At 40.4% G+C, this 26,191-nt stretch overlaps 1 protein-coding gene and 1 long non-coding RNA gene across 6 annotated transcripts in view; one reads left to right on the top strand and one right to left on the bottom strand.

Moving 5' to 3' along the window:
• The window catches only part of ARHGAP15 (Rho GTPase activating protein 15), a 333,020-nt gene that overhangs the window by 4,663 nt on the left and 302,166 nt on the right, over positions 1 to 26,191 (bottom strand). For 3 of the 4 annotated variants that reach the window (XM_056350341.1, XM_056350339.1, XM_056350340.1), the window contains one exon: positions 19,631 to 19,736. The exons of the other annotated variant lie outside the window; for it this stretch is intronic. In XM_056350341.1, coding sequence (XP_056206316.1) covers positions 19,631 to 19,736 — 106 coding nt within the window. The remainder of the gene's footprint in view (positions 1 to 19,630; positions 19,737 to 26,191) is intronic. 4 annotated transcript variants of the gene reach the window in all.
• LOC130154339 (uncharacterized) overlaps positions 1 to 26,191 on the top strand; it is a 138,797-nt gene that overhangs the window by 95,327 nt on the left and 17,279 nt on the right. Inside the window, exons 2-3 of one of the 2 annotated variants that reach the window (XR_008823703.1) lie at positions 17,519 to 17,763; positions 24,480 to 26,191. The exon at positions 24,480 to 26,191 is cut by the window's right edge and continues 336 nt beyond it. This is a non-coding gene — a long non-coding RNA (uncharacterized LOC130154339). Of the gene's footprint in view, positions 1 to 17,518; positions 17,764 to 21,764 lie in introns of those variants that run through there. The other variant, XR_008823704.1, reaches the window with a different exon arrangement.

Here is a 26,191-nt window from a genome sequence, read left to right as displayed (position 1 = left end):
TTTTCAAACTCTCTAAATAAAATCATTATTAATTTTGACATTTGGAAAGCACACTGGATTATTACTTCAAACACACTAGGTGTTGGGAAATGGTCCCAAATCAATTTTTACTCTTTAGGAGTTGAGGAGGAGAAAGTGTTTCAACAGTGATGCTGATTCCTCAACATTTTAATGTTCCTATGACACAGGAAAAAAAATGAGAGAGAAGTCAGTGTGCTTAGGGAGGAGAACCCCTTTGGAAAGGGCACTGTTTTACTGTAAGCAGGGGAGTGTTGGAGGGAAGAGCTGTGCTCCGCCAGCTGCACCGAAAGCTGCTCACTCTTGCTTTCTTAGCCTTTTCCAGTCTTTGAGGATTTAAGTTTGATCAGTGTTAGGTGCATTTCTACCCTTAGTTTTAGCCATAGTACTCTTTTAGGTTTTTAAGTTATAACCAAGGGTAACTTTTCAGCAAGACAGTCCTGCTGCTCTTCAAGAACCGGTAACACAGGCTATGACTAAAAGGCAACACATTACCGAATGATGGGGTAACAAGAGTAACAATAGGTCACCTGGTAAAATATTGTAGACCAGAACGTAGGGTGTCGGAAATGCCATCCTCTGAATTCGGTTGAGAACCAAGGGATAAAAGTAGGTTTTGGTCTTATCAGAATCCTGTCCCCCAGCTTTATGCCCAATATTTGATTTAACTAGGGAAATCACTGCCATGAGAGACAGAAACCGAGGTCTAAACAGAGGCTAAGAAAGATTAAAGATGCATGAGAACAAAGAAAGCTCCCCAGAAAGCAGAAAAAAATGAAGCAAATGTGACATCTGTTCTCTTGGTATAACAACTAAACTTACAGAATTAGGAACCGACTCCACTCTAAGCGGATTACTCCATGACAGCCCATTTGGAGAGTTTTGTACCTTTGCTGAACTGTGCTAGCGACCACTGTCACGGCAGGAGCTGCTCATCCCGATGGACAACGGGGCTGATTTGGTATAAGTTCCTGTGAACTGCCTTAATGGGTCAGTGTCTGGGCATCCCATTGATTCACTTTACCAATAATTATCCTCAAATTAGTTAATATCTGTTTCCTGTATATACTCAGGCATATGCAAACGTAATGTTTTAGCTTAAGGACTCGACCCTAGGAATGACTCAGCTGCCTTCAACTCACAACACTCTTAACAGACCTTTTCCCTGCCTTGTTATGGGCCAGGTTTTATGCAGCAGTTTTCTGACTTTGGCTATTGCAGAGCTCCTAATTAATTTGAACAGGCTAAAATTTGACTCTTATGATGAACAGTTTCTAGCCCAACATTTTATGCTCCTCTCTTTCCCAAATGCTGGTTCACAGGAGTTAAAAAATAACAGGTATTACATACTTTGCTTTAGTAAGAAGACATTTGGGAAGGAATCATCCAACCTTGAAATAAAATCTTTATTGAAAGCAATTCTACATCCATACCAGTCAGATACATTGTATGATCAGAAGAGGTGTCCCAGGGGAAAGCTCGGTGCAGTAGACAGGGTTGATTACTTGGACCTCCTGTCAGTTCTTAACTCATTGACAATGGCTGAGACATTCAGTACAACTTTGTTTTCTTTATTTGGGAGTAAAGTTAATATACTTACCTTAACTGTGCCAAATGTACTGGAAAATAACCTGATAATAAAATGTACCGTCCTTCGAAGTGATAATGTCTGTGTGTGTATAAGCACATTTTGGCAGTGCTTTCAAGACGGGTTTTTCAACGTTAGGAAGCAAGCACAAGTACAAAATGATGCACAGATAAACTATCGGGTTTCTTCTCAATGTATTTCCTTTCCATTTAAGGCCTGTTACGTACTTCCCCGCAATACAGCATATTACTGCAACGTCATTTTCTGTTGTAAACTTTGTTCAGTTCAGCTTATCGCAGTTCTTCAGGAAGAACTTAAGCAGGTTTTGGTACTAAAAAGGCAACTGAACTACAGTTTTGAGAGTCCTCTTAAAACACAAACAGCAATAGGTGTCCTGGAACAGGTCAAGCCTTGCAGTGACATCCGTATCCAGCTGGATATGCCAGCTTGGACAGAATGCAAAACACACCCATCACGAAGGAAGGATGCAGGGCCTGTACGCTACTTAACCCCATCTTGTGAGACTTACTGAAATAATTGGTGGTAAGGGAGCCCCCAACACCATAAGTAAACTGTTCATTTCATTGCACTGCAACGTAGATAAATTTAAGATTTAGTAATAATTTGGGATTCTTGATATTTTACGAATGCAAACTAAACCTCATTATTATTTATGTACTGGCTTTATGGATGATTTGCTCTGTTGCATTACAGTGGTATTCACCAGCTGATGAAGCTAAGCAAATGCAAACATTATCAGTTGAATCCTCAGCTTGTTGTTTATGCAATCTGTATACCAGGTCGGGAGGAGGGAGTTCAGTGTGTATGTAGCTACGACCTGAGGTTTATGCTTATAGAGGAGCTCCAAAACACTACACCACCTGTCCTTTTCCAAATGTGCCAGGCAGTTTCTTCTGTGACAAACATACATGATTCAGGGGTCTCAGTGGACTAATACAGTTTTAAGCTACTTTGTTTTGCCAGTGTCAGACATGAAGGTATTTAAAATTCTCGTTTGCTCCATAGGTTGAATTCAAAACAATAGCTATCCGGGACTGGTAATAGAGAAAGCAGGTCATGGTGTATGATATGTTACGAGAGGGGTCAGAAATAGTTCAGACATACTTAAGAGCTTGCTTTTGCTGAAAATAGCCTCCATGGCTCCTGGCCTACAGAAACTCCATGGGCTTCCTGTGTTCTGCAGCTGTGGGTTCATATTACAGCTCTTTGGGAAAAATCCCTTCTCTTCAGTCGTTCTGGGACACAAGAACGAGCACTTGATGCTGTCTTCTTGTGCAGGCTAGCCTTTAAATCTGACTGTTGGATGGCTATATATAGTACCTGGAGAGCTGACAGGGACCTGGTGGAGAATGGGCTTCCTCAGGGGATCCCCCACGTATCTGACAGCATGAGCCCTTCCTTGGACGAACTGCCTTGGAGGCTAGCCCTAAATGAAAATAATAACTAAAATAACTCCGAACATCGGTTTGCAGTTGGCTGAATAGACTCTGAAAAACTGAAGAAAGGCATTTAATTCGGCTTAGCCTGGTTTAGTAAGAGAACAGTTCAAAATAAAATCTCACCACTGGGTGAACTTTGCTACCTGTATGATGTCCCTGCTGAAGGGTGCACGCGCTTTTGCCTTTGTGCTCTCCTCGCACAGTGCCTGCCTTGTAGAGAAAGTCTTCACTTTCCAGGTGACTGAGGCCAAGATATAAAGCACATTTAAATACCTAAAGGAACTCAGGCCCTCCGCAGGGACTTCGCTCAGGAATGTGCTTTGGAGAAGTCCTGCTTGTTCTTCTGCACAATGGAGCGGTGCTCCTGCCTCTGCCCTCAGCTGTGGCTATATGAAGACAGCAGGGTAACATGGTACCTGCATCTCAGCCTTGGGACAGTTTCTTTTTTCTGGCCGTCTCCTGTGTTGGAGAAGCTCCAAGAGCAGAGGGTCCACACCAGTGTCCTGGCACAGCGTGGACAGCAAGGGCAGGAGCTCATCTCCACGTTGTGGTGGCTTTACTGAAGAGCCAGGTATGGGCAGAGGCTCAGGTCCCACTCCCCCAAACCCCGTTGTGTCAAAGAATAGGATTCAAAATCTTTCCACAAAATCTTGCTTATTCCTGCAAAAGTTCCAGGTCTCCCTTTTGGAAAACTGACCCAACTGGGTGACATGCTAAGTTCTTCTTCCCTTTACTGACAACCAGCACTCTGTCCTCCCAGTTAGGCTTGGGTTTTAGTTTTTGTGTGTGTGAGTGCAGACTGATTCTGACCAATGCTCGTAGGACCAGAGGGAGGAGGAGGTCTGCCTAGTCTAAGTTATCACAGTGCGAGTCGCTGTTGTGCCTGAAGTCTGCCCGTTCAGGGACAGCCATTTGGTTGGAGTCAGCTGAAGGCCACAAAGTTCCTTAAGGAGCACCTCAGACTCCTCTGGCCGCAGCTCTGCGTACAAGGCATTCAGTTTTGCCTTCTCGAAAAGCACTGTAGCAGCGTATATATCTTAAACAACAGCGAGCCCCTCTTCAAAAGCCACACCACCGCTGCAAGCATGAGCTGCTCCTTGGGGAGTGGATGGGAGAGAGCAAACCCACCCATGACAGATGTTAGGCAGATGCTAATGTACTACTTAGAGGTGTTTGGATAGCAGAGTGATAAAGACAGTGTGAGACTACATAGAATAATATATGTTCAGACAGAGATATAACACATAGAGGCCTTAACTGTATTTTTGGCTGGTGGTGTACCTTTTGTTGTGACTGATATGTTATTTTTTTAAAAAATTCTCTTTCTGATTTTTTTCTGCAGAACAGCTAGCTTATTGTAAAGACCAACCTGTCAGAGGTCCTGGATCTGTATGCTTTTGTGGCTTGTGTGGCTCAGAAGGCAACAGATAGTTTTACATGAATAAAGCTTTAACTTTTAAAATTGCTTAAATATTTTTGTTCAAGAATGCCTGAAGCTACATTTCCTTCTAACATTAAAAATAAAAAGCAGTTAGTAACAATCTCCCTTAAATCAAGAATTGTAAATATAAAACCTTTATCGTCAGCACAGCACATCCAAAAATGTCTTTGTAAAATAAATCAAATTATATGAGTTAATTGATTCCAGGCAACATCAGCAACTGCAGGTGGAAACTGAATAACAGGATGTTTATTAATGAGGGACTATTAATCAAAATTGACAATATCAATTCCTGTTTCTTTTATTTGAATTCTACCTGCAAAATCCATGGGCATACTTGCTGAATTTTTAAATAAAAATTTTATAGTAAAGAAATCACTAACACTTGGGATTTTAGCTTTAGATGTAGGGCTATTTGTTTAAACAGCAAAAGGATATCCTAAATCCAATTTGACAGGCAATGCCAAAAATGCCAGTGGTAATTAATTAGCACTTAATTTAGACCACAGAACAACAGGATATGGAATTGGTGCTCAGTGCCATTTCCCCTTAGGCTTCATCTCATGAGGGTCAGGAGTATGGCTGTTGCATTGAAGGTCAGTAAATAAATTGGGGGAACACATTGACACTGGACTTTTCATGATAGATATCCTTCACCCTTATTACTGCCTCTGGCTATCGCTGATGAGAAAAGGACTGCAATTGTTCTGTGAAGAATGCTGTACACAGGCTGGATTCGAGCAAGGTAGTGTTTGAACTCACGCGTCATATAGTAGCGGTGCTGGCTGCTTCCTACAGGCAAAGAGCTGTCTCAACTTGGTATCTGGGCTGGAAATAAACTTCTAACTGTAGCATATAAAGCTTGAGGAACTCTGACAGGCGAGAAAATTCACTTAAAAGCAGCCCTTAAGTTTGCTAGATTTGTGAGCTTAGCTTTAGATTAAGCATAATTAGAATCAATGGAAGATTTTAAAGTGAGGTTAGAAAGTAGGTCAGCGAGGAAAAAACACATTTCCTTATTATCCTCTTGTCTTTGTCTTAATAATATTTGGTACTCCTCCATAAAGCTAAAGGCTCTTAATAAAGGTGGATTAATGTCATTAACAGCATTGTTTTCTGATGGAGACACCAAGGCTTTGACATGCTTAGTGATGGACAAACAAAAAAGTACATGGCAAAAAAGCAGAACCACCAGTTCTGCTGGTAACCCAGCTGGTTTTTAACTCAGTGAAAGAAGCCACCCTTTTACGGCACACCCAGAGCAGAGGGTATATGGAAAGCACACAGGAGAGCCTATGGAGCCTTGTTCACACACGCACATAAATTGCACTCTCCGGTTCAGATTTACTGGTAAGAAAAATAAAAAGATGACAAGACTCAGTATTATGATATAATCCTCCTCCCCCCAGTAAACTTCATGCATCTGCCAGCCCCTACTATGGTCTTTCTTCCAGTAATCTCTACCCGTCTTTCAGAAGAGCGGCTCAGGTGGAAGGATGTCGGTGCTGGCAGCGATGCTCAGCGATGTTACGTCTTTTTCAAATCGCTTCTTACAAACTATACCCCACTATGCTTAAGTCGTCGAGTTCCAGCATGGCCCGCAGGATGATAAACAATGGGAGCTTCAGCAGTTACAGCAGGGTAATTATTATCGCACATCCTAGATGTACTCCACTAGCACAGTTTTATCCCTTCGGTCCCCAGAAGGGCTGTCTGCATTGCTACATCAGGAAAACGCTGAGTTAGACAGCAGTCCCTGCTCAGAATGTGTATTTTGGAAGCCCCAGGTTAACAGTTATTTTAACTTTCACTTCATGGCACCCTTTACAGCATCTCTGTTGACAGTGAGTGAAATTTTGATTACTGTTAAAGTCAGTGACAAAACTCCCAGCAACTGGCAGCCAGAATGGAGTCAGAATTTCACCTTATATAAGCTTAACTTTTCTCATTTTGGATGATATCTACTTTTACTAAGTGGAATTACTTCTTTTGACTATGTTCAGTCTATGACCTCTTGCAGCCTTCAATTATAGCCCTTTTGTGCTACTGTAATCCAGTTGTCAGCAAATAACTCAGACCTGGATATGACAGATTTACTTTCCGACTTAAAGCCCCAAAATGGCAATTGGCTGGAATTTCAGCCTGGGATGCTGAAGTGTAGGCAACCTCCTCAGAAATGTATCTTAGCTGGTGAGTCTAGGGCTTCTTGTGAGAAACTTGGTTTTGCTAACAACACATTGTTTTTGTCCAGCATCACAAATAAATTATTCAGTATTGTGAGACAACCAGTATTTTTTGATGTTGAAATTAGAGAATGTGGCAAAGAATTCCATGAAAGTCAGAAAGCAAACTCTCACCGAAGTTCTCCTTTTCTGTGAGCTTCTATATCATAGAATCATTGAACCATTTAGGTTGGAAAAAAAACCTTTAAGATCATCAAGTCCAACTGTTATAATTACTCCATAACTTGCTTTCTTTCGAGCCTTTTTAAATAATGAAAACTTTTAAAATATTGGCTTATTAATGGTCCCCAGTATAAAATCTCTGTTTTTTAACCTATATTATCACCACCTTTTTGTTTAAAATGAAACTCCTTTTGAATTGGTCTGCCCAACAGTGATGATTTTATACGGGGTCTGACCTCAACCAGGATTCCTACTCTTTCAGGTTCAGTTCTGAGCTCTCCACAAGCTACTCTTGCAATATATATATGCACTGCATTTGTATCAGATTTGAAAGATGCTTTAACATGCCTCCCAGCATCATGATTGTTTCAGCCCTGATATTGAACATGAGTAGGATGAATGTATCTCTTAAATGCACTAGTGAGTATGTGCCATGAGTCTTTGATTTCTTTAAACTTATTTACATTTTACTTGCCCTTGAGCAATGAATTTACTATGTCAGCATTGTCTTTTCTACTTACACTTTGTCTGTCTTGTCCACTCACCTTAGCTTGATGTTTATTTTTTGTGCACGTGTATAGTCCATTGCACTAAATACACGAACTGCCTGGAGTGGAGGATTTTCCATATATTGTGTCTTTCTAAGACGCACTCTTTGTAGTACTGCAAGTTCTGCAATATTCCCTAGCTTTAAACTAGCTTTGAATTTTCTCATCAAATCCTTTTTAAGTCAAATACCCATTCACACATGTACTGGTCTCAGATGACTGGTCTAACTGCCTTAGACACTTTACAAAACTCTTTATTCTCTATACAGGCAGCCCTACCTCTCAGTAGTTGTGTTTCTTTCATCTTTGAAGCTCCAAGTGACCAGACTTGCCAATATCTGCTTTTGTCTGACCCTGATCAAAATCCACACTTAGAAAAACTGGTGAGAAAACATGCGCAAGTCTCTTAGACCTCCTACCCAAAATCGTGCTTGAGAGACTTTGAAGGATTTAGGAACAACAAGTACAATCTTGCTGCTGATATCAAAGCATACTCATCAGGTTTGGGACAGCTCATTCAGCAAGCACCTTCCAGGACATCAGACCTCTCAGTCATAGCTTAAGTGAGTAAAATGCCTTAATGCCCCTAGTAGAGTCGCAGGGAAGCATTTCTGATAGTGCCTGCTGGTCAAATGGGTCTGTCCCTGTACGCCCTTGCTTGTCGATGGTATGCATAGGTGTGCTGCTCTTGGAGAGGAAGCTTAAATGCCTTGTGGATGGTTTTTTTTTTTCATTGCCTTGAGTTCCAGAAGGGCACTGACACTGCGCTTTCTGGTAAGACCACACTCAGGACACTTTTTTTTGTAGGTGCTGCATGGCTCTTCCCCTACAGCAGAAAATGTCAAACCCTAAGTGAACGGTTGTAAATGGAATTACAAACTGCAAAAGTGCCTCTTTAGGAAGCAAATCTTGGGGTTTCAGGATGCTAAGCTGTATAAATTAAATTTAATATAAAGAGTAATGGAAATCTGTTAGCATGTAACCCAGAAGGGTTTAGCAGTTCCTTGCCCTAGTGGTCAAGTGATATTCAAAACGTTCACCAAGATTTATAATTTGCCCCAAGACAGAGATCTTGGGGCTGACAGTGAGTCCATGGCAGCCCAATTGACTTCCATGGGGTGCATGCTCTAGCGGAATGGAAAATTTACTCTTGATGACACTTTCAGGAGACAGTTTTCCAGATATGGAAACGTATCTGGGTTGTCCTAGGAGGTGGTCTGAAGTTGCCTGCTACTACTACTGCTACAGCCCTGCTGAAAACCCTCTCTGGACTGGAAGTTTGAAGACAGACAAAGTGGTGGTCACAGCAAAATTTACTTACTCAAAAACTTCCATATGCTCTAGGGTTGTCACATATGCTAGGCTCTTCTGGGATCTCTGTGATTTCTGATAGTGTTTGGTGAAGGCCTGGACTTGGCAATGTGAATGGCAATGATCTGGGAAGTGGGAACAGTTTCAAGGCAGATGAGGTGTTATCCTGAGGTGGTTTGGTAGGGCTGAGTCTAGTGCTGACACAGAAAACACAGTGCAAAAAGTTTGCACTTTGTCCATGAAGGCGCTAGGAGAGCTGGAGGACAGTAAAAAATAAAGAAAAGGTGGGATCTGTAAAAAATACAGAACTTCATTCCGAATTCCCATTTCTTGGCTCATCTCCACGGCAAGGGGACTTCTTCTGGAAGACCACAAAGCTCTGGAGAGGCTGTGGCAGTGCTGTCTGACAGAGGGGCTCAGATGGGTGTAGAAACCCTCGGCTCAGAGGAGGTAACTGGTTGCATCTTGTGGACCAGGGGAGGAGGCAAGTTGTTGTGCGCTTGGCTGGAGTTAGCCGCTCCACAGATTTATGATTTTACATTGCACCATAATGCGTAATGTATGAAAAGATAAATATTTTCCATTCAGCAACATCTTGCTGCATTTTCATCTAACTCTATAATTTTAATTATAAAGTGAACATAACCTGTATCAAATTATGATTTTGTTAACATATTGAATGAGGACAAGAAAAATAAATACCAGATTTTATACTGTACAGGCACATGAAGGTATAGTAAAAAAATCTGTTTTCCTTGACCACATTGTCATAATATGCATATATAACTGCTTATTGAATCCAGGCTGTGTAGACAACAGAAAGAACACTGGCTCCATACCATCACAATGCATGCCCACAACAAAGAGGAGGAAAGAACAGGCTCTTTCATTGTGTGTTTCTAAGTATTACCAACATAAGGGCTAAAAACATTACCTCTGTCTGAAGTGTATCTATATATCCATGCATAAGTTATTAACTGGGCTCCCTGAGCACAGTTGCTGAAAATATTAATATATTCAAATTATATTCTAGCTACTGCAAAAACAGTAGATCAGACAAATGTATTAAAATCTCTTCAGACAAAAGGAGTCATGTTATTTATAAAGTTCCTCCCCCTCCCTCCTTACTGGAACACAAACCTTTATTGTATATAATATATGAGAACGCAAGATGATCCTTAGATGTCAAAATGTGGCTTAAAGTTTGAATGTAATCATAAAACAGTGACTCTAATGCTTGCCATAAACAAATTGTCACCAGTATTATGTAACTTAGACTATTCACAAAGTATAAAAGATGGGAAGAATAAAAGGTGCCTGCCAAACACTATGGGCCAAATCCAAAGGTTGTGCCAAATTGCGCTAGCGGACTGGGAATTGCAAACCCGGTGTGGAATTCAGATTTGCACTCCCCGATGCTCGGGCTGCTCCTATGGCTTAAATTAGAGTGATACAAAGGCTTTATTTTGGGTTGGTTTTTTTTTTAGTTTGTCAGTTTAGACTGCAAGGCAGCAAAGCAGCAACCAGTGGCTTCTGCAGCTCCCCCCCCGTGCTTGCTGTTTCTGGGAGATGGGAAAGTGGGATAAAAGTTCCCTAACAGCTGCAGGAACCGTTTTTGTACGGAGTGGTTTTCTAGGATGCAAACAGGCATAGTCAGATTGTCTTAGCAATGTAGCCTGAAAAAGCTCTGAAATCTGGTGGTCCTGAATTTGTCATGTTACGCAGCATGAAGGGTACCACCTGGTCGGGCTGAGACCCTGCTCTGCTCCCAGACTCCTTAGGAAAGCTGGCACAGTGGGTTAACGATGGAATACTATACACAGAGGCAGAAGGCCTTGCCTGGGAACAACAACTAATCACTCATAGATACTTGCCTTTAGTCCAGGCTTTAGGAGTAACGTATATCTGATAATACACGCCCTGCACAGATTGAAATTGCGGCTAATGGTTCTGTTAATGCGCTTTTATCAGGGACAACAACTAAAGTAGGTTGTTGCCCACCCCTCTTCCCAACCCCCCCGCCTCTTCCTTTAAAAAGTAAAATTACATTTTTTTTCACAGCCTGAAATGATTGTTCAAGCAGAGATACTGGTTTAACTCATTATGAATTATTAGTGGAAAAGTGGGTCTCAGAAGTATGTTACATCTGAAATATTTTTCGTCACTTGAACATGTGCCGTCCAGAACTGGCCCTATTCTACCAGTCACTGGGAACAAACACTTCGCATTCACAGATGCTCCTAATTTGGTGTGGTTTGGAGTGTAATTTAGATCAAACGTATCCATGTAAATGAGTCAGGGTTTCTTAATTAGGTGCCTCTAAAGAAAAAACTTGGACCACATCAGTAGGTGTGGTGCCCACAGTACTGGAATCTTTCCTATAGATGAAGCTGAGTTTTGTTCAGCCATACTGTAGGTTTTTTCTTTCCGTGGTTGGTTTTTTTTGGTTTTTTTTTTTTTTTTTTCCTAAAGCACAATAATAAATCTGCAGATGGCATAGACATAAAGACGCTACTTCAGAGGAGCTGTCTAAAACACTGTCTCTTTGGCAAATGCCTTAAAGTAGGTCATTCTGCTGTGATTTAGGTTTATATTTCATTGCCAGCTTTTTGTTCCCATTACAAGTAGGGTGCATTCCAGTCCACAGATTTGCTCTTCATTTTTTTTTTTTTTCAGATCAGTTTTTATTTACAAGAATTTGTAGATCTTCATAAGAAAATGGCCAATACCCTGTCAGAGGTACTAATCATGCACTTGACCACAGAAAGAGATGTATGTAGATGATAACCTGCAAATGTTGGAATGTAAAAAACCCATTCTCTGGAAGCAAAAAATGTATTGATTCTCTTTAACATGGTGATTGAAATGGTTGTTGCTTCTTTTGCAATGTGTGAAAAATGATTTGATCTAATGTAATTTCAGAAGTCTCACAGAGTAGGGCCATCCATTGCCCTAGTTGTACAGGTATTTGCTTTTTCTTTTTACGTATTTCCACTGAAAAGTACGTATATTATAGCTTATAAAAAAATAGAAAATAATCAGGGTCTGTTTTCCCATCAAAGTGCTGGGGGATTTACATGCCAAACTCCCACTAGCCTTAATGAATTACCTGCATAAATTCCCCTTCAATCAATAGTAGAATAGATCCCATTGTGTTATATTAATTATTTTGCAGAGAACACTGACATTTTCGCGTTAAAGTCTTTTTTGTTTTGGTTTTTTTTTTTTTAGTTCCAATGAATATCTCAAGAAACTTCAAGCCTACTATTTATTTTACAGCCTTATTTTGAGAAAAAACCCCCATATATTTAGTCAGAACCATGAAAAGCATTGCAATTTACCCTTTGATGACCTGATCCTGGACTTTAAGGTGTTACAACCCAATCTCCCAAAATAGGGGGGAAAAAGAAACAAACCAAAAAAGGGGGGGGACTGGACCAAAAAAAGCCATTTTGTAATGAATTGAGCATTCTTAATTTTCATCAGCAAAAAAACATTTGAGTTGAAAAGAACACTAACCCCGAGCAATACTAAGAGGTTACAAAATCACATAAATTAACTCTGCCAGCAATATTTTGCCGAAGCTTATGCGAGTGCAAACTAGAAGCAGGACTCTCACATGGTCCTGATTAACTGAAGAGTACTTAGCAGTAACTGGCCTTCCCTGAGATGTGCTGCCCATATGCACACGTACGCCCACAGCGCCCATATGCACATGGAGGAGCCTTCAAAGGCCGGGGGGGCTCGGTGTGGGGGATTGGGAAGGAAGTGGAGAGTGGAAGTGAGAAGTGTTCTCTGTGTCATCGTGGGCAAGTACCTTACCCTCTTCATTTCTCACTTTCTCCAGCTACGCAACTAGAATAATAAAACTTACTGACCTGAAAAGGAAGTTAGGAGATTTAATTAATGTTTGAAAAGCTTTTTTGAGATCACTTGATATGGAGTAATGCGGGATGAACAATAGGAGTTCTTTGAAACAGGGGCTCTGTCTGTGTGTATTTGTGTACTGCACCTAGCACAATAGTGCCGTGCAGCCACAGTCAACCGTATCATAAATATTTAAATTAAAACTATGTTAATTATTTTTATCATTCTGTTATTTGCTTTTACACCAGTTCAGTACATTTTGAAGCTTGGTCGCATTGAAAAGTACCAAGTGTAATTACTTGCCTGACTGTTATGAAAATCAGGGTTTATATTTTTAAATACATTTGCGGAAATAGGAAATATATATGGAAACACAGGTAAAAATGTGGTTTTGATTATTCATCATTATTCTTGTTAAAAAACCCTAAGGTGTAAGGTATTCTTTGGGGAAGAGGTGAACTTTGAAAACTCTTATTCTGTAAAAAGAAGGACTAGGCATGATTGCAAAAGCCTTGGTAGCAGGTTGCCCCCACGCCAAAGTGAATAAAATAAAAAAGCATAAAGGTGCTTCTGAAAGACCAGATTTCTGGGTTTGCCTGTAATCCAAAAGCTATTATTAATCCTGTCCTGTGCACTCTTGTGCCTGCCACACATTTCTTGTGTCCACCAGTTTACAAGTAAACCGATGTGTACTTAGCAGAGAGAAAAGGGGTTTCACTCTTCTCCTTCCCCCAAAATGAGCCCTGGCAAGCTATGGTAAATGGGACGAGTCCTGGCATTACTCCAGCTCCTTTCTGAAACTCTTCTATAGCTGAAACAGTCAAAATCACATGTGCAAGAGCGTGTCTCAATATATATTTGCCCTTCTCAAGCTAGAAAGTGATTAATTCATTTCATGTAAATCTTAAAATTCTAGTCATAGATGCCTGAGTCTTTTATGTCCTTGGCCAGTCACCTACTCATCCTTCTGGTGCAAGAGGACATTTCTCCACCTCACATTTCCAGCAGCTGCTCCCAAAGCTTGCAGGAGTAAGGCTAAGCTTTTCTCCCTGCTGCTGTCCCCTGGCTGAAGGGCAAGAGCTGCTCATGAGTTGCCTGATTAGAAAGAAAGGTCTTGATTCAGGAAATATTTTCAACAGTCTTTCTTGTGCCTTCAGTTAAGGGCTTCTGTGCTTCTGCACATTCCTGAAGGAAAAATTAAATGCCCACCTGACACTGGGCTGTAGGTCTCCCACAGGTTCTCTGAGGTTTCCCAGAGATTTGTTGTCTAGTCCTTCCATTCTGGGGACTATTATTTTCTTTTCACTAACTTTTACCTTTATTTTTCTTCTTTTTCTTAGTAAAAAGCTTTAAGAGCTCTTAAAGTAGTCTGTTTTTCTACTGTGTGAGAAAATGGTTCTTCTGAGCCTAGATTTAATATGTAAGCCTGCCTGAAACTGCTGATATGACTCATAGTTTAGTAAGCAAAAAATCACATATGTTTGCTACATCTTTCCTTCACTAACTTAAAAAAAAAAAAAAGAAAAAAAGAAAAAAAGAAAAGTTTGCAGAAATCCCCTGTTTAGTATTACTAGATGCCATACTTAAACTTTATTTTCTGATTTTCCCTCAGAATTCTGGGTACTGCTGCTGGACTTGTCATCACCTTGTCATCGTGTCCTGGTGTGTGGGCTACCGTGGGCTTCTGTCTAGGATGATTTCTTTTTCTTTTCTTTTTCTTTTTTTCCTTTTCCTTTTCCTTATTCCCTTTTCATTTTCCTTTTTTTTTTTCCTTTTCATTTTCCTTTTTTTTTCCTTTTCCTTTTTTCTCTTTTTGCTTTTTCTTTTTCTGTTTTTAATCTTTAATAGGTAGTCACATGTGATTTGCCAAAGCCTATGCTTTTCAGAATGTAGCTGCTACATGCTGCAAGGTTTGAGGGGGGGGGCGGGTGAGTGTTCCATTTGTCAAGGCTGGATGCTTTTCTTTGTTCATAGAACGAGGGGGGGTTATTTTTCGAGACAACTAAAGCATGAACACCTATGACTTTTGTTAGTTAATATATTAATATTAGTTGGTTCCTCTTAGATGAAAAGTTCCGCTCTTGACAAGGAGATTCTTTCCAGTGAAATTGTTGTAAACAATACTAGTAAGAATGAAGAATTTGGGGAGGGGGGAAGGCAATCAGAAAGAAAATAATCATTCTCTCTCTGAAAGGGCAGAAAGCCTGGATGGCATCTGAAAATGTCTTGCTGTGCTATATACAGTACAGGAAAGACGGAGCACAATAGATGGACTTTCTTGGATTCAAAGGTGAATCAAAAGGAATTGGCTTCTGCCCGGACAAGGCAGCCAGATAGGCCACAGTAACAGATCCACGTGATAAACCAAGAGGCAACTGCAGAGCTCCCCAGACAACTTGCCTGAAGTGCCTGCCAAGGAGGCAGATGCTGCTGCTGGAAGAATATCTTCCACAGTTGGGCATCTGGGTTCAGTGCTTTCCACGTAAGGGAGAGGGATGGTAGTGTCAGGCTGGCCTCTGTCTTCCCGTTTAATTATTTCAACATCCATTTTATACTTTTGTAAATAACACGCGTTATCCTGCCTTTGTGCAGGAAAATAAGCAGCAAGGAGAGGGGTTTTGTCTGTAATACATCCCTTCACAGGGGTGTCTACACGGATGGGTAACGGCAGGCTGAGCTTGGCTGCCCTGCGCTCCAGCCTGGTCAGATGTGAGACAGCTCGGGTCTGGGAGTTGCAGAGCTGCCTTGCGGTGGCACGGAGCTCTACCTAATAAGCAGAGCAGGCTGAGATTCATTAATTTAACATTAATAAGCACAGCTTATTAGCTCAGGCACAGCGCTGTATAATGCAGGCACATGGCTTCTGGAGCAGAGCTGCGTCCGCCCTCACCAGCTCGGAGCGTGGAGCAGAGGACCCAGCCGGGGTGCTCCTCTCCCCTGCTGCATTTTGCATTTAGGGAGGAAAGAGTCTTTTGTGGTCACTGGAGATGCTTTTATGCAAACAAAAGAAACCATCCACTTTTTAGATTGTATTGCTGGTTTATGCCAAGTCTTTAAGTCATTTATACTCCTTGTGCCTCAGTTTCCTGACGGGTGTGAAAGAGCTGCCTGTAGATGCTGCTGTGAAAGCAGGTTAGGTACTGATCATAAAATACTGTGGGATCCTTAAAGGCTGAAATGCTCCTTCTGCCTCACTTGAATTATAGTTCTGCGAGTAAATTACTGGGTACAAATAATGATTTATCAGATAAGCATTGGTTGTGCAGAGAGCCAATACGAGGTTTCTGCATCATTTGATGTCCTGCGTATGCCTGCAAAACAGGACCAGAAAGGTATATTGGTTTCATCTGGTACCCACAATTAGCTCACTCGGTTTGGCAGTAAAATTTGCTTGTGGATAAACAACAGAAAAGAGTGGAGTCCTGGGGAACTGGGATGCTGTTTTCACAAACGTATGGGACAGCAGTATACGTGATTTATGTAGCAAGCAACTATTCTCTAAACATGTTCAAATAGAACAGGTGGTTTTCTGTAGCCCTTTATTTGGGAAAATCCCTACTCAGGTTGGGGTTTGTTGTTTTTTCTGTGTGTAGAATATAATTGTTTGATCTGCTTATCTTCAGGAAGAAGTATGAATAACCTAACAGTAGCTGTGCTCAATTATTGTCAGTATGAGTCCTAGTAAAATATTTTTTTATGGTATTGACTGACAAGACCTATGTGATATGTCTGTTTGGCCCCATATTTTGTGTCTTCTGCTTATGAGTAGAATAAATTTCATGCAAAGATGAACAGGGGACATTGCTGGGTTGGTTTTTTTCCCATCATGTGCAAAAAAATTTAAAAGAACAGGTACTGCAACCTCAAGCTTTGCTTTTAATCCCCCTCCTGTGGGCTTCACACACTGTACTGTGACTTCTTGCAACTTCAGAGGTCTCGGTTTAAGAAAGATATATGGCACTGGTGTTAATCCCTGCTGCCAGGCCTTTCTCGCAGATTCTCTCATCAGCTGCTTCGTCTGGGTTTCTAAAGGAGGACCCTTCTGCAGTGCGTTTCACATTGTTATTTGTGCTTGATCTGAACCTACTCTTGCAGACTGGATCACTGCAGAACAAAACCATCGTGCAGCCTCACTGCTGTCAGTGATTTAGGATAAGCACAGCCTGCTGGGCAAAGGTTGGATTCTCGTGCTGAGCTCCTCCATGTCACTGAGATGTATGCTCTCACGTGCTGTACAAAGTCACAGGCTTACACAGTCCCACGGCCCAGGTCTGCATAGCCTTGTTCCTGTTGTATTTGTCTGACAGAGGGGAAAGAAAGGTGTAGGAGAAAGGGGAATGACACAGAAACAGCATAACTGTGGTCCTTCAGCTTCTCCCCACTAGAAACCCCTTGAAGCCCAGTTCAATATTGTGCAAGAACAGCCAGCTCCACCAGCAAATACAGAAATTGCAGTAATATACCTCAAATCAAACCAGTTTTCTTATTTTTTTTTCAACTAATTGGAAACTTTTGAAGCTGCTGTGATTTACGCTGAGAAAACATTGTGATTGAAGAGGATGCTGCAATGTGCAAGTCAGTAGTGAGGTTGGCACATCATGCACATTGGCACCCCTCTTCTGAAAAGTATTTCTAAAAGTGATATAATTCCGTGTTTTGTAACCTCTGCAAACCAGTCTTATTTCCTAGGTTGATTTAAACAAACACACATTGCCTGTATTTACTTAATATAAACATAATGTCATCACTAAAAACGTATTTATGCTTCCTTAGTCTCATTTATGCAGCCATGAGGCCATGCGGACTGGCCCCTGTCTTTTGTGTTGACAAGTTCAAGAGAACATACCAGGTTTTATCTGTTTCTTTTTTTGTGTTTTCAGTATCTAGTCTACTGCTGCTTCTGTATCAATGGAACAAAGCTTATGGAATCCCCCTGTCCTTCCCTGAGGATGGGTTTGTGTGGCAGAGAAGGCTGACCTTCAGAGAGACTCAGACAATTGCTCCCATAATGCTCAGATCCCCAAATGGTTCAAATATCCCATCTTCCTGCCTTCCATCCTGCCGTGCCACTACATTGTGCCAGCATAGCTTCTAGCTTCACCAAGCCTTCTGCAGGGATACCCAGGTAAGAGCACGTGCTTATGTAGGTAGTACTGTATCTATAGAGTTGTCCTCCAGCCCAGTATTGCGTACCAATGCTTTCCAAAGTATTGGTATTTTATTGTCTGTATGTTAGCGTGAGTTTTTTTCCTTTTCATTTTCTTTTCTCCAACAACCCACCAGTCTTGGTCCAGTTTTGCCAGTTATTCTACACATACACAGCAGGAAACAATTCCTGTCCCAAACAGATTATGTTCTAAAAAGCCAAGGCAGACAAAGGAAGTATTATCATCATTTTGTAAACAAGGAACCAAGGCACAGAGAGATTAAGTGATTTACCCAAGGTCACCTAGAACATCCAGTCAAAGCCGAGAACTGAACCCACGTCTCCTGAGTCTCAATCAAGTGATTTAACTATGAGATCAAAGACTTATTGTGTATACCTGATATCTCTCCCCTAAGACATGGTAGCAAAACTTTTTTCAAGTTAGGATCAATGCCGCATATGGTGCAGTAAATTTTGAATATGGCATATCTGTGCTGACAGCATGTACCCACTTCTTGCACTCGGGTTCTTCCCGGGAAATAATTTCCCCTTATTATTCTTCCATTGACAGTAATAAATTATCATCCTTCTCTAGATAACCTGCTGAAGGAGAGAACATGTGCACATAGCACATCAGATGAATACACAGAAAACTCTTTTTCTGCAAGGCCAAACTCAGTCATTTTATGGACTGCTTAAAATCCTTCCATGCTTAATGAAATGGGGAAATTCCTACAACTGTATGGACTTCATTTTGCAGTTTCAGCTGGAAGCTGCAAAACAAGATAAAGGATCTTCATCTCTTACACATACAGGCCAGGAGAATGCAGCAGAAATTATCAGTATAAATGCATCATTCATTATAAGCTCAGAGTAGTCTTTTATTCGGAGTCTTTATTACTCACTCACTGGGGTCATTCTATCATTCCTAGGATGAAATACTCCTCTGTGCACAGGGCCTCCGTGGGGCCCTCGATCTTGCTTAGTCCATTCAGTGTTAAGGGTAGTCCGGCTGAAAATTGACCGTGCCAAACGGCACTGGTTAGTCCCAGCAGCAGGACAGGGATGAAGGAACAGGACCCTGCCCTTCCTGTGCCCCTGTCTTGAGGTCTGGCACTTCTTGTCAAACAGCTGCAACTTGGTTCTGAGCACATGGTCTATGGGTATTTGTACTGTCAATGTCATGGAACATGAGAAGAAAACCCAAGGTACAAATGACATCCTGGGCTGACTTTTAGGGCTGCCATCTCTGGCAAACAGAACTCAATGAGTTCCAAAAGCACAGAGGAACGATAAGGTCGGGCCTCAGAGTGTCATTTTTCTGCCTCTGCTCTCCTAACATTGCTGAGATACCACAAGGATGCACTTCAAAATCACTCCTCAGTGTTTCTTAGATGTTCTGTGTTGTCACAAACTTCCTTGTGAGGTACGAGAGCTCCTAACGTATTTTCTTCGGTGAGGTTATTTCTACCATTATGTGCCTCAGCATATCACAAGATCAGTAAAGAAGATCGAAAAGCAGGGATCTCAGCGGTGAAAACGTGGTGGTCCAAGTGTCTCTTGCTGGAGAAATATACCTGTAGCATAGTAACCCTGACGTGTTTGAGTGCATCAAAGGAAACAGAACTGTTTTGCTTTCTAGTAGAGAAAAACTTTTGGCTTTTGCTTAGACATACTGATTTCTTGAGCCAGGATAGGGTATACATAGATATCATAAATCATGCTTAGTTTTGCCAAGGAACATAATTATCTTTGATATTTTGGATGACATTTCCAATAGGATTAGGACACCACACACTGAGTCCTTTAAAAAGTATTGATCTGTTAGTACCACAGTTCTACTTACTTCTTTAGATGTTCAAAAAGCATTTTCATCGTGTCATAGTTTGGTCTAGGGAGCTTTTCTACCAGGCTCCTTATGGATTTGATGCGAGTGGCGTTGTCCTGGATTTCTAAGGGGGTGAAAAAAAAAGAGAAAATAACCCCTGGAGTGCCATGTTAGGACATCCCTTTGCCCAGTACTGTATCTGGTACCTTAACAAGGAGAGCCATCATTAATATATGGTTAAAACCAGAACATATCATACCTTCTGTTACCTTAATAGAGAGCAAGTGTAATTTACAAGAATTTAAAATTCTCTCTTAATCTTCACTAAGCATTTCCTGGTTCACAGAATTATATTCTTATGATTTTCATTTATTTTATTAGACTTTTAGACCATCATCCTAAGCTAAAGTATCTCCCAGTAGTAAGGGACCCACGTCTTAAATGGACTCCCACTTTGGAATTACATTTGTCCAATGATGCAGCTTCGGTGATGGATGCATTTCCCAGGTAGTCCTTGTCCCTTTTTTTGTCATCATAATTAAATCAGCTGTATTTATGGATCTGTATCCTTAACGTTACATCCCACTATGTTTGGAAATGTAAAATGATTTGCTGTTCTTTTTAGTCGTGTTTTCTGGTGATCAGTTATTTCAAGAAACTACTTCACGGTAGCTATTTTCTAATACCTGCAGCATCTCAAAACTGCAATTTCTGCAAGAAAAAAATTGTAGTTCAAACATGATTAGTAATAAAAAATGCAGTACTAAGGGCTTTAATCTATCTTTTGAGGTGATAAGAACTTTGCTATCTTTTTTGTTAAGATATACCTTCCTGTTTTAGCACCATTCATATTTTCTTAAGAAAGGTTTGACTGTTATTTTCATCGATTTGTATAAGATGTTGCAACTAAGGCAAAGTCATGTGCAATTGTGCTTTCATTTAGGAACAGATTAGATAAGGTGCCAGTGGGTCTGAAGTAGGGAAAACATCTTGCATGTTACATGCCCTAGATAACCTGAGAATACTTTTCTGATCTTATAATCTATGATTTAATTATCACCTATCATTCTTTGTATATGTTTCTTTTTAATATTCATATTACCCTGTCACCCAGAGATCTCAATCAGGATTGAATCCCAGTTGCAGTAGGTGCTGCATAAGCATACATGGTGATTAGTGTCTCGATTCAAATATTTCATCAAAAAAAAGTTTCAACCAAAAATTTCCTGTGACTGAGCTGAATTTTAAAATTAAAATTACTAGCATAATATTCCTTCCTCAGCATGTATTCCTAATTCCTGATTAATACTTCATACACACAGATATGGATGTATAGACCTTTATTGTTTATAATGTGAGCATCTAATTAGATATGAAAGACAAGAGCTCAGTGTAGTCAATGCATAGGTATTATTTTCCAGTAAAAAATGCCAAACTTTTATATGGATTTATTCTATAGGAAGCTATGCAATTGACAACAGTGATAATGAAGTTAAACAGAAATGAAGAACACGCTTTCTGTGTATTTTACTCTTGTTTTAATTTGACCTCTGAGCAGCACAAACTCCCCCAGTCTTGCAACCCAGACATCCCTTGGTGTTTTCTGCCCCAAGCCATTAGTACTGTTCATTTTTGCTCTATGGATAATCTGTCTAGTGGAAATATGGCGGAAGCTACAAATTAAAATGATATGAAATTTGCAGAAGTGAATTGATTGTTGGAAGGGGGTACAAATCCTGTGGGCTTTTTATTTCTGCTGCTTGGTGTGCGTACACAGAATCACAGGCTTGCTTGGGTTGGGGAAGACCTTTAAGATCATTGAGTCCAACCATGAGCCCAACACTGCCGCGTCCACCCCTAAACTATGTCCCCAAGCAACACATCTACATGTCTTTTAAATACCTCCAGGAATGGTGATTACACCACTTCCCTGGGCAGCCTGTTCCAGGGCTTGACAACTCTTTCAGTGAAGAAATTTTTCCCAGTCTCCAACCTAAACCTCCCCTGGTGCAACTTGAGGCCGTTCCCTCTTGTCCTGTCACTTGGGAGAAGAGACCGACCCCATCTCGCTACAACCTCATGTCAGGTAGTTGTAGAGAACAATAAGGTGTCCTCTTGAGCCCCCTCCTCCCTAGGCCAACACCCCCAGCCCCTTCCCCAGCCCCCTGCCCCACTTTGGGTACACTAAGACATGCTGTGACCTTACTAGATCAGTCGCATTTAGATTGAGGCTGCCCTGGCTGTGCTGCAACTTCTTGAAAAAAGCTTCTCAACTAGTTTATTTCCTAATTCTATTTTCTCCTGATAATTCCATGGACTTCTGTGGAACTGAAACAGTGAGGTAGGGAAAGACTCAGTGGAAGGAAAGGCTCACTGTTTGTCCTTGGAGAATATTTGCAAGGAACTGCCATACAGTAAAGCTTTATCGTGCTCTCTTGAAGGAAGTGTCTCTGCTCTGTGTTGATTAACACAGATAATCAGCTTGGTAACCACCTTCCCCACAGAAACAGCCTTACAGAGGCTACACTTCCTTATCAGGTGCATTTGTAAAAGAAACAAACTAAAAATTGTGCTAGTAATTTACAAATAAATTATTTATTGAGAGAATGGCGAGGGTAGAAAGCTTTGTTTTAGGGCTTACTGTACCAAAGTCATCAGTACTGGTGTGCAGGAGAGGAGATATTTGGGCAGGCACTAAAGCACAAAGAATGCAGAAATTGTGCATAAAATTATTCTGTGAATCGGTCTGTTTGTTAATTGTTAGTCTATTGTAAAAGAAGAAAAAACAGGCAACATGTGGTAACTTTAGTCAGCATTTCTGAACTGGGAATGATAAACACCTCTGCCTGGCTCTGGCATTTATCAGTACTGAGATATTATTACCACATAGAGTCACAGCATGGTTACTGTTATCATCAAAAAAAAAGAGCCAGCTAATCTTAATGGTTTGTAAAGCCGTTACCTGCACTGGTCTGACATTTATCATGATCATTTTACCACATGAGTCCTACATTGCAAAGGTATTTTATCTGGAAGGGACATCACTATGAATTATTATTTGCAGCTAGGTAGAAAATTGTATGTTGTAGATACCTTTTCTCATTATAAATCACAGTCACATTTCACCATTTCCCACACAAAGCTGCTGAGCCCAGGCTTTTTGCCGTAACACTTAGTCTCGCTCCCTTTTATAGTTCCATGAAAATATTGGGTACTCTTTCATTAAAATGGTTGATATTGGTGAAGTTTTTTAAATGCTATATACACGCTTGATTTTTCTCTAGTATAAAAGAATTTGTTTTTCCACTTGAGAAGCTGAAGAGGATAAACTGTTCATTTTTTTTATTAAAGCTTACTCTCGCCTCAGTTTTTGTGGCTGGGCTTGTCTTTACTCTTGACCTTGTTGATGGAATATTTAACAGATCAGATGCAAGATCTTATGTTTCATTTGCAATACCTATGTATTTGCTTTATTTCTGTAAAGCCTTGAGTTCCACTTTCCTAGAAATTTTCCCCTTTCAGTAAGTAGTAAGATTTTTGAAAATTTTTTTTGGAGGTTTTTTCTTTTTACCATGCTCAAACAGAGGGAGGAAATCCTTAAACAAGGGTTTGTACAAATAGTTGTGGAGAAGGTACCCCCGGTCCTTGTGCTATGTTCTGAACAGGGTGCAACGGAAGGAAAACACTCTGAACAGCTGTTAAATTCTCCAGCTAAGCCTAGATAATGAAGCAGACCTGTTTTGATAAAACGAAACAATATTATTTTTCATTATACTCTTTTCCTTGCAAGTATTGGTGAAAATCTGGGGAAAAGATGCCCATTTTGTAAAGGTAGACTCTCCTTTCTCTGTGAAGATTTCTGAAGGAAAAGCGTTGTCATAATCACATATATCAAATAAAGACTGAAAGCATGGTTAATCCCTTTTGTGGTGGGGTTTTTTTGGGTTTTTTTGTTTTGTTTTGTTTTGTTTTTTTGTTAAAATACAGAAGACGTAGGTGATAATTTCAGCAGGATACTCTGAAGCAAATTGCAGATGGTTTTCCATGGAATATTTTCATAGAACATATATATAGAATTTGGGTTATGCTTTTAAAAATAGCACTGGCTCCCTTTAACGGAGCAAAACTGTGGAGGTGCTCTCTTGTTTATATTTAAATGAAGAATGCATTGAAAAAAAACCCTACTTAATATTATATAAGCTCTTTTGTAAATGAGCTTTGGATAAACATTTGAGCACAGAGGAAAACATGATGTGTCTGTAACATTAACAGTGGCTGGGTAGAAATGAATGAAGAAAGTAACCTTTAGCATTCTTGTCCATAAAGAATACTTAAGCAAATCCCACCGAATCTTTCTTTTAATCATTAATTTTAAATGGACGTAGATGTTTACAACAAGCCACTTTGTTTCAGAACAGGAAGTCCAGGGTTTATCTCCAATAACTCACGTTTGCTAGGAAGGGATGTATGTCTCTAACCTGACATGCATTCATTATTTTGTAAGGTACTGGAGTCTGACCTGTGACCCTCCTCAGACCTGCTGCATTATTCATGTCCGACTGACTGTGTAGTTTTACTATAGCGCCCATTTCCCTTTACCAGGCATTTCAGTGGCTTGTGCATGTTTAATGTTAAATGGCATTTATGGCTCACGTTAATGCCTAATTTTATCACGAGCCACGGTTTCTTTTTATGATCTCGAGCCTCACAGCTGAACTGCTGGAAAAAACAGTGATTTATGGTTCTGCATAAAATATCAAACTATTGATCTGCCACCTAATCTGTTTTGTTGTTGTTTTTTAGGCATGGTTTCCTCTGATTTTCTTACACAGCTCTTCTCACCTTGTTTTGTTTCTTTTTGAATTAGATTTCTGCTGTGGTTAAAACGTCACACACTGTTGCTACAGCAAAATCTGCCTGCCAAGAGTTTTTCCAACAATTTGTGACTGATTCAGCTGCCGAGAGAAAGACAGGTCTTGTCTGGGGCTTTTTTGGTTTGTTTATTTCATTTATTTCATTTTTTTTTGTTGTTTTGTTTTAATCGGAGCTGAGTGGTGGAGGTGGATTTTCGAGTGCTAATGAAATTGTGAGACTTATGGCGCTGGCTACAGCCAGCCGTAGTGTGGGCAGACGCTCTGTGAGCTTCCCCACTGTGCTGCTGTGCAAGCATCCCCGCTGTTATGTTTGCTATAGTTTTAATGTCTGTGAAAAATTCCTGATGCAACTAAATTATGTTCTGCCCTCTTGTTTGTATAAATAAACACCCGACTTAGCCAATTCATCTTGCTCTTGCCCATTTTAGAAGCTTGCCGTGTCACACAATGCTTAACCCCAGTCCTTGATAGCTTTGGTGTTATCAGGGAATGAAAACTTGCTTAAAAGAGAGTGCTCTGTTGGCTTGATTTTTTTTTTTTTTCCCCAGAGATGTCAACTGCCCCAAACTCTCCTTTCATTTGGTAAGTCTTCATATTCTGGAAGTCATGCTGGCTGAAATACACAGACTTTTATGTACAAATATATAGATAAATTGTGTCACTTCTAATGTCAGGATATTTTAATGTTACTGTATACAGCATGAAAGTCCCAATTTTAATCACTTGCAGTACACTGTGGCAATCATCTCGTGCAGATACATTGTAAAATATTTTCTTGTTTTAAGAAAAAATCTATAAGAAGTGTTCAAACTAACTAATGTTTGCTATAAGGAAAATAACCAATTTGTGATCTGAATTGATTTTACTTTTTATTCATGCCTCAGAAATAGATGTTGCAAAAGAAAATGAGAATTGTGTGAAACCTCTCTATATGGGCAATTGATAGATCATCCTATGTGATATAAAGTGGCTTTTGTAATGAATATTCATACAACTTTTGTGATCCATTAGCAAGACCAAGACAATGAGTTCACAACTCGGTCCCATTTAACAAAAATATATGTGGAATTAATAGGAAAAAACAGCACTTAGAAAAGTTAAACTTTAATGTATCAAACTCCAGGTGCCAGAGTTTGAGGGAAATAACCAATAATAGCCATTTTTTACATATTTGATGGGACTGATTATGCAATGTGCAACTCTAAATGGCTTATAGCACATTGTAGCATGGTTCCATCCCATTGGCTACAGTAGGGTGCAGGCAGATGGATGACAGTGACAAGGAGAGAAGTGCTTTTGCTTAGCCGTGCGTTAAGATGCCATCCAGAAGCTCTGTGCACTGCAGACACTTCATTAGGATGCCAGGATAATGGTAAACTACCACTCAGAGTGACACCCCATTTCCTGCTTACTGAGCTCTCCAACCTCGGCAGATGTCAACAATCTCACAGTGCTACAGAGCAGACCTAACTTTCCAGGCACTTTGACTCCAATTTTTTTCCCTTAACAGTGCCATACATTACATGCAATATGTAACAGCAAGTACCAAACAGAAAACAAAATTTGCTGCCCTAATTATAACAAAGCAGCATCTGACTTAGGTACTGCATGCCCAGCGTACATACAACCAGTTAGGCAGCATAAAAAAGGAATGATCTTTTGTCAGTCAATTTGGGGGGTTAATTAGACTTAGGATTTTGATAGC

Source organism: Falco biarmicus, chromosome 8, assembly GCF_023638135.1.
Source record: "Falco biarmicus isolate bFalBia1 chromosome 8, bFalBia1.pri, whole genome shotgun sequence".
Classification (NCBI taxonomy): Eukaryota; Metazoa; Chordata; class Aves; order Falconiformes; family Falconidae; genus Falco; species Falco biarmicus.
The sequence above is the reverse complement of the archived record's forward strand: the minus strand, read 5'-3'. Positions and strand labels throughout refer to the sequence as shown.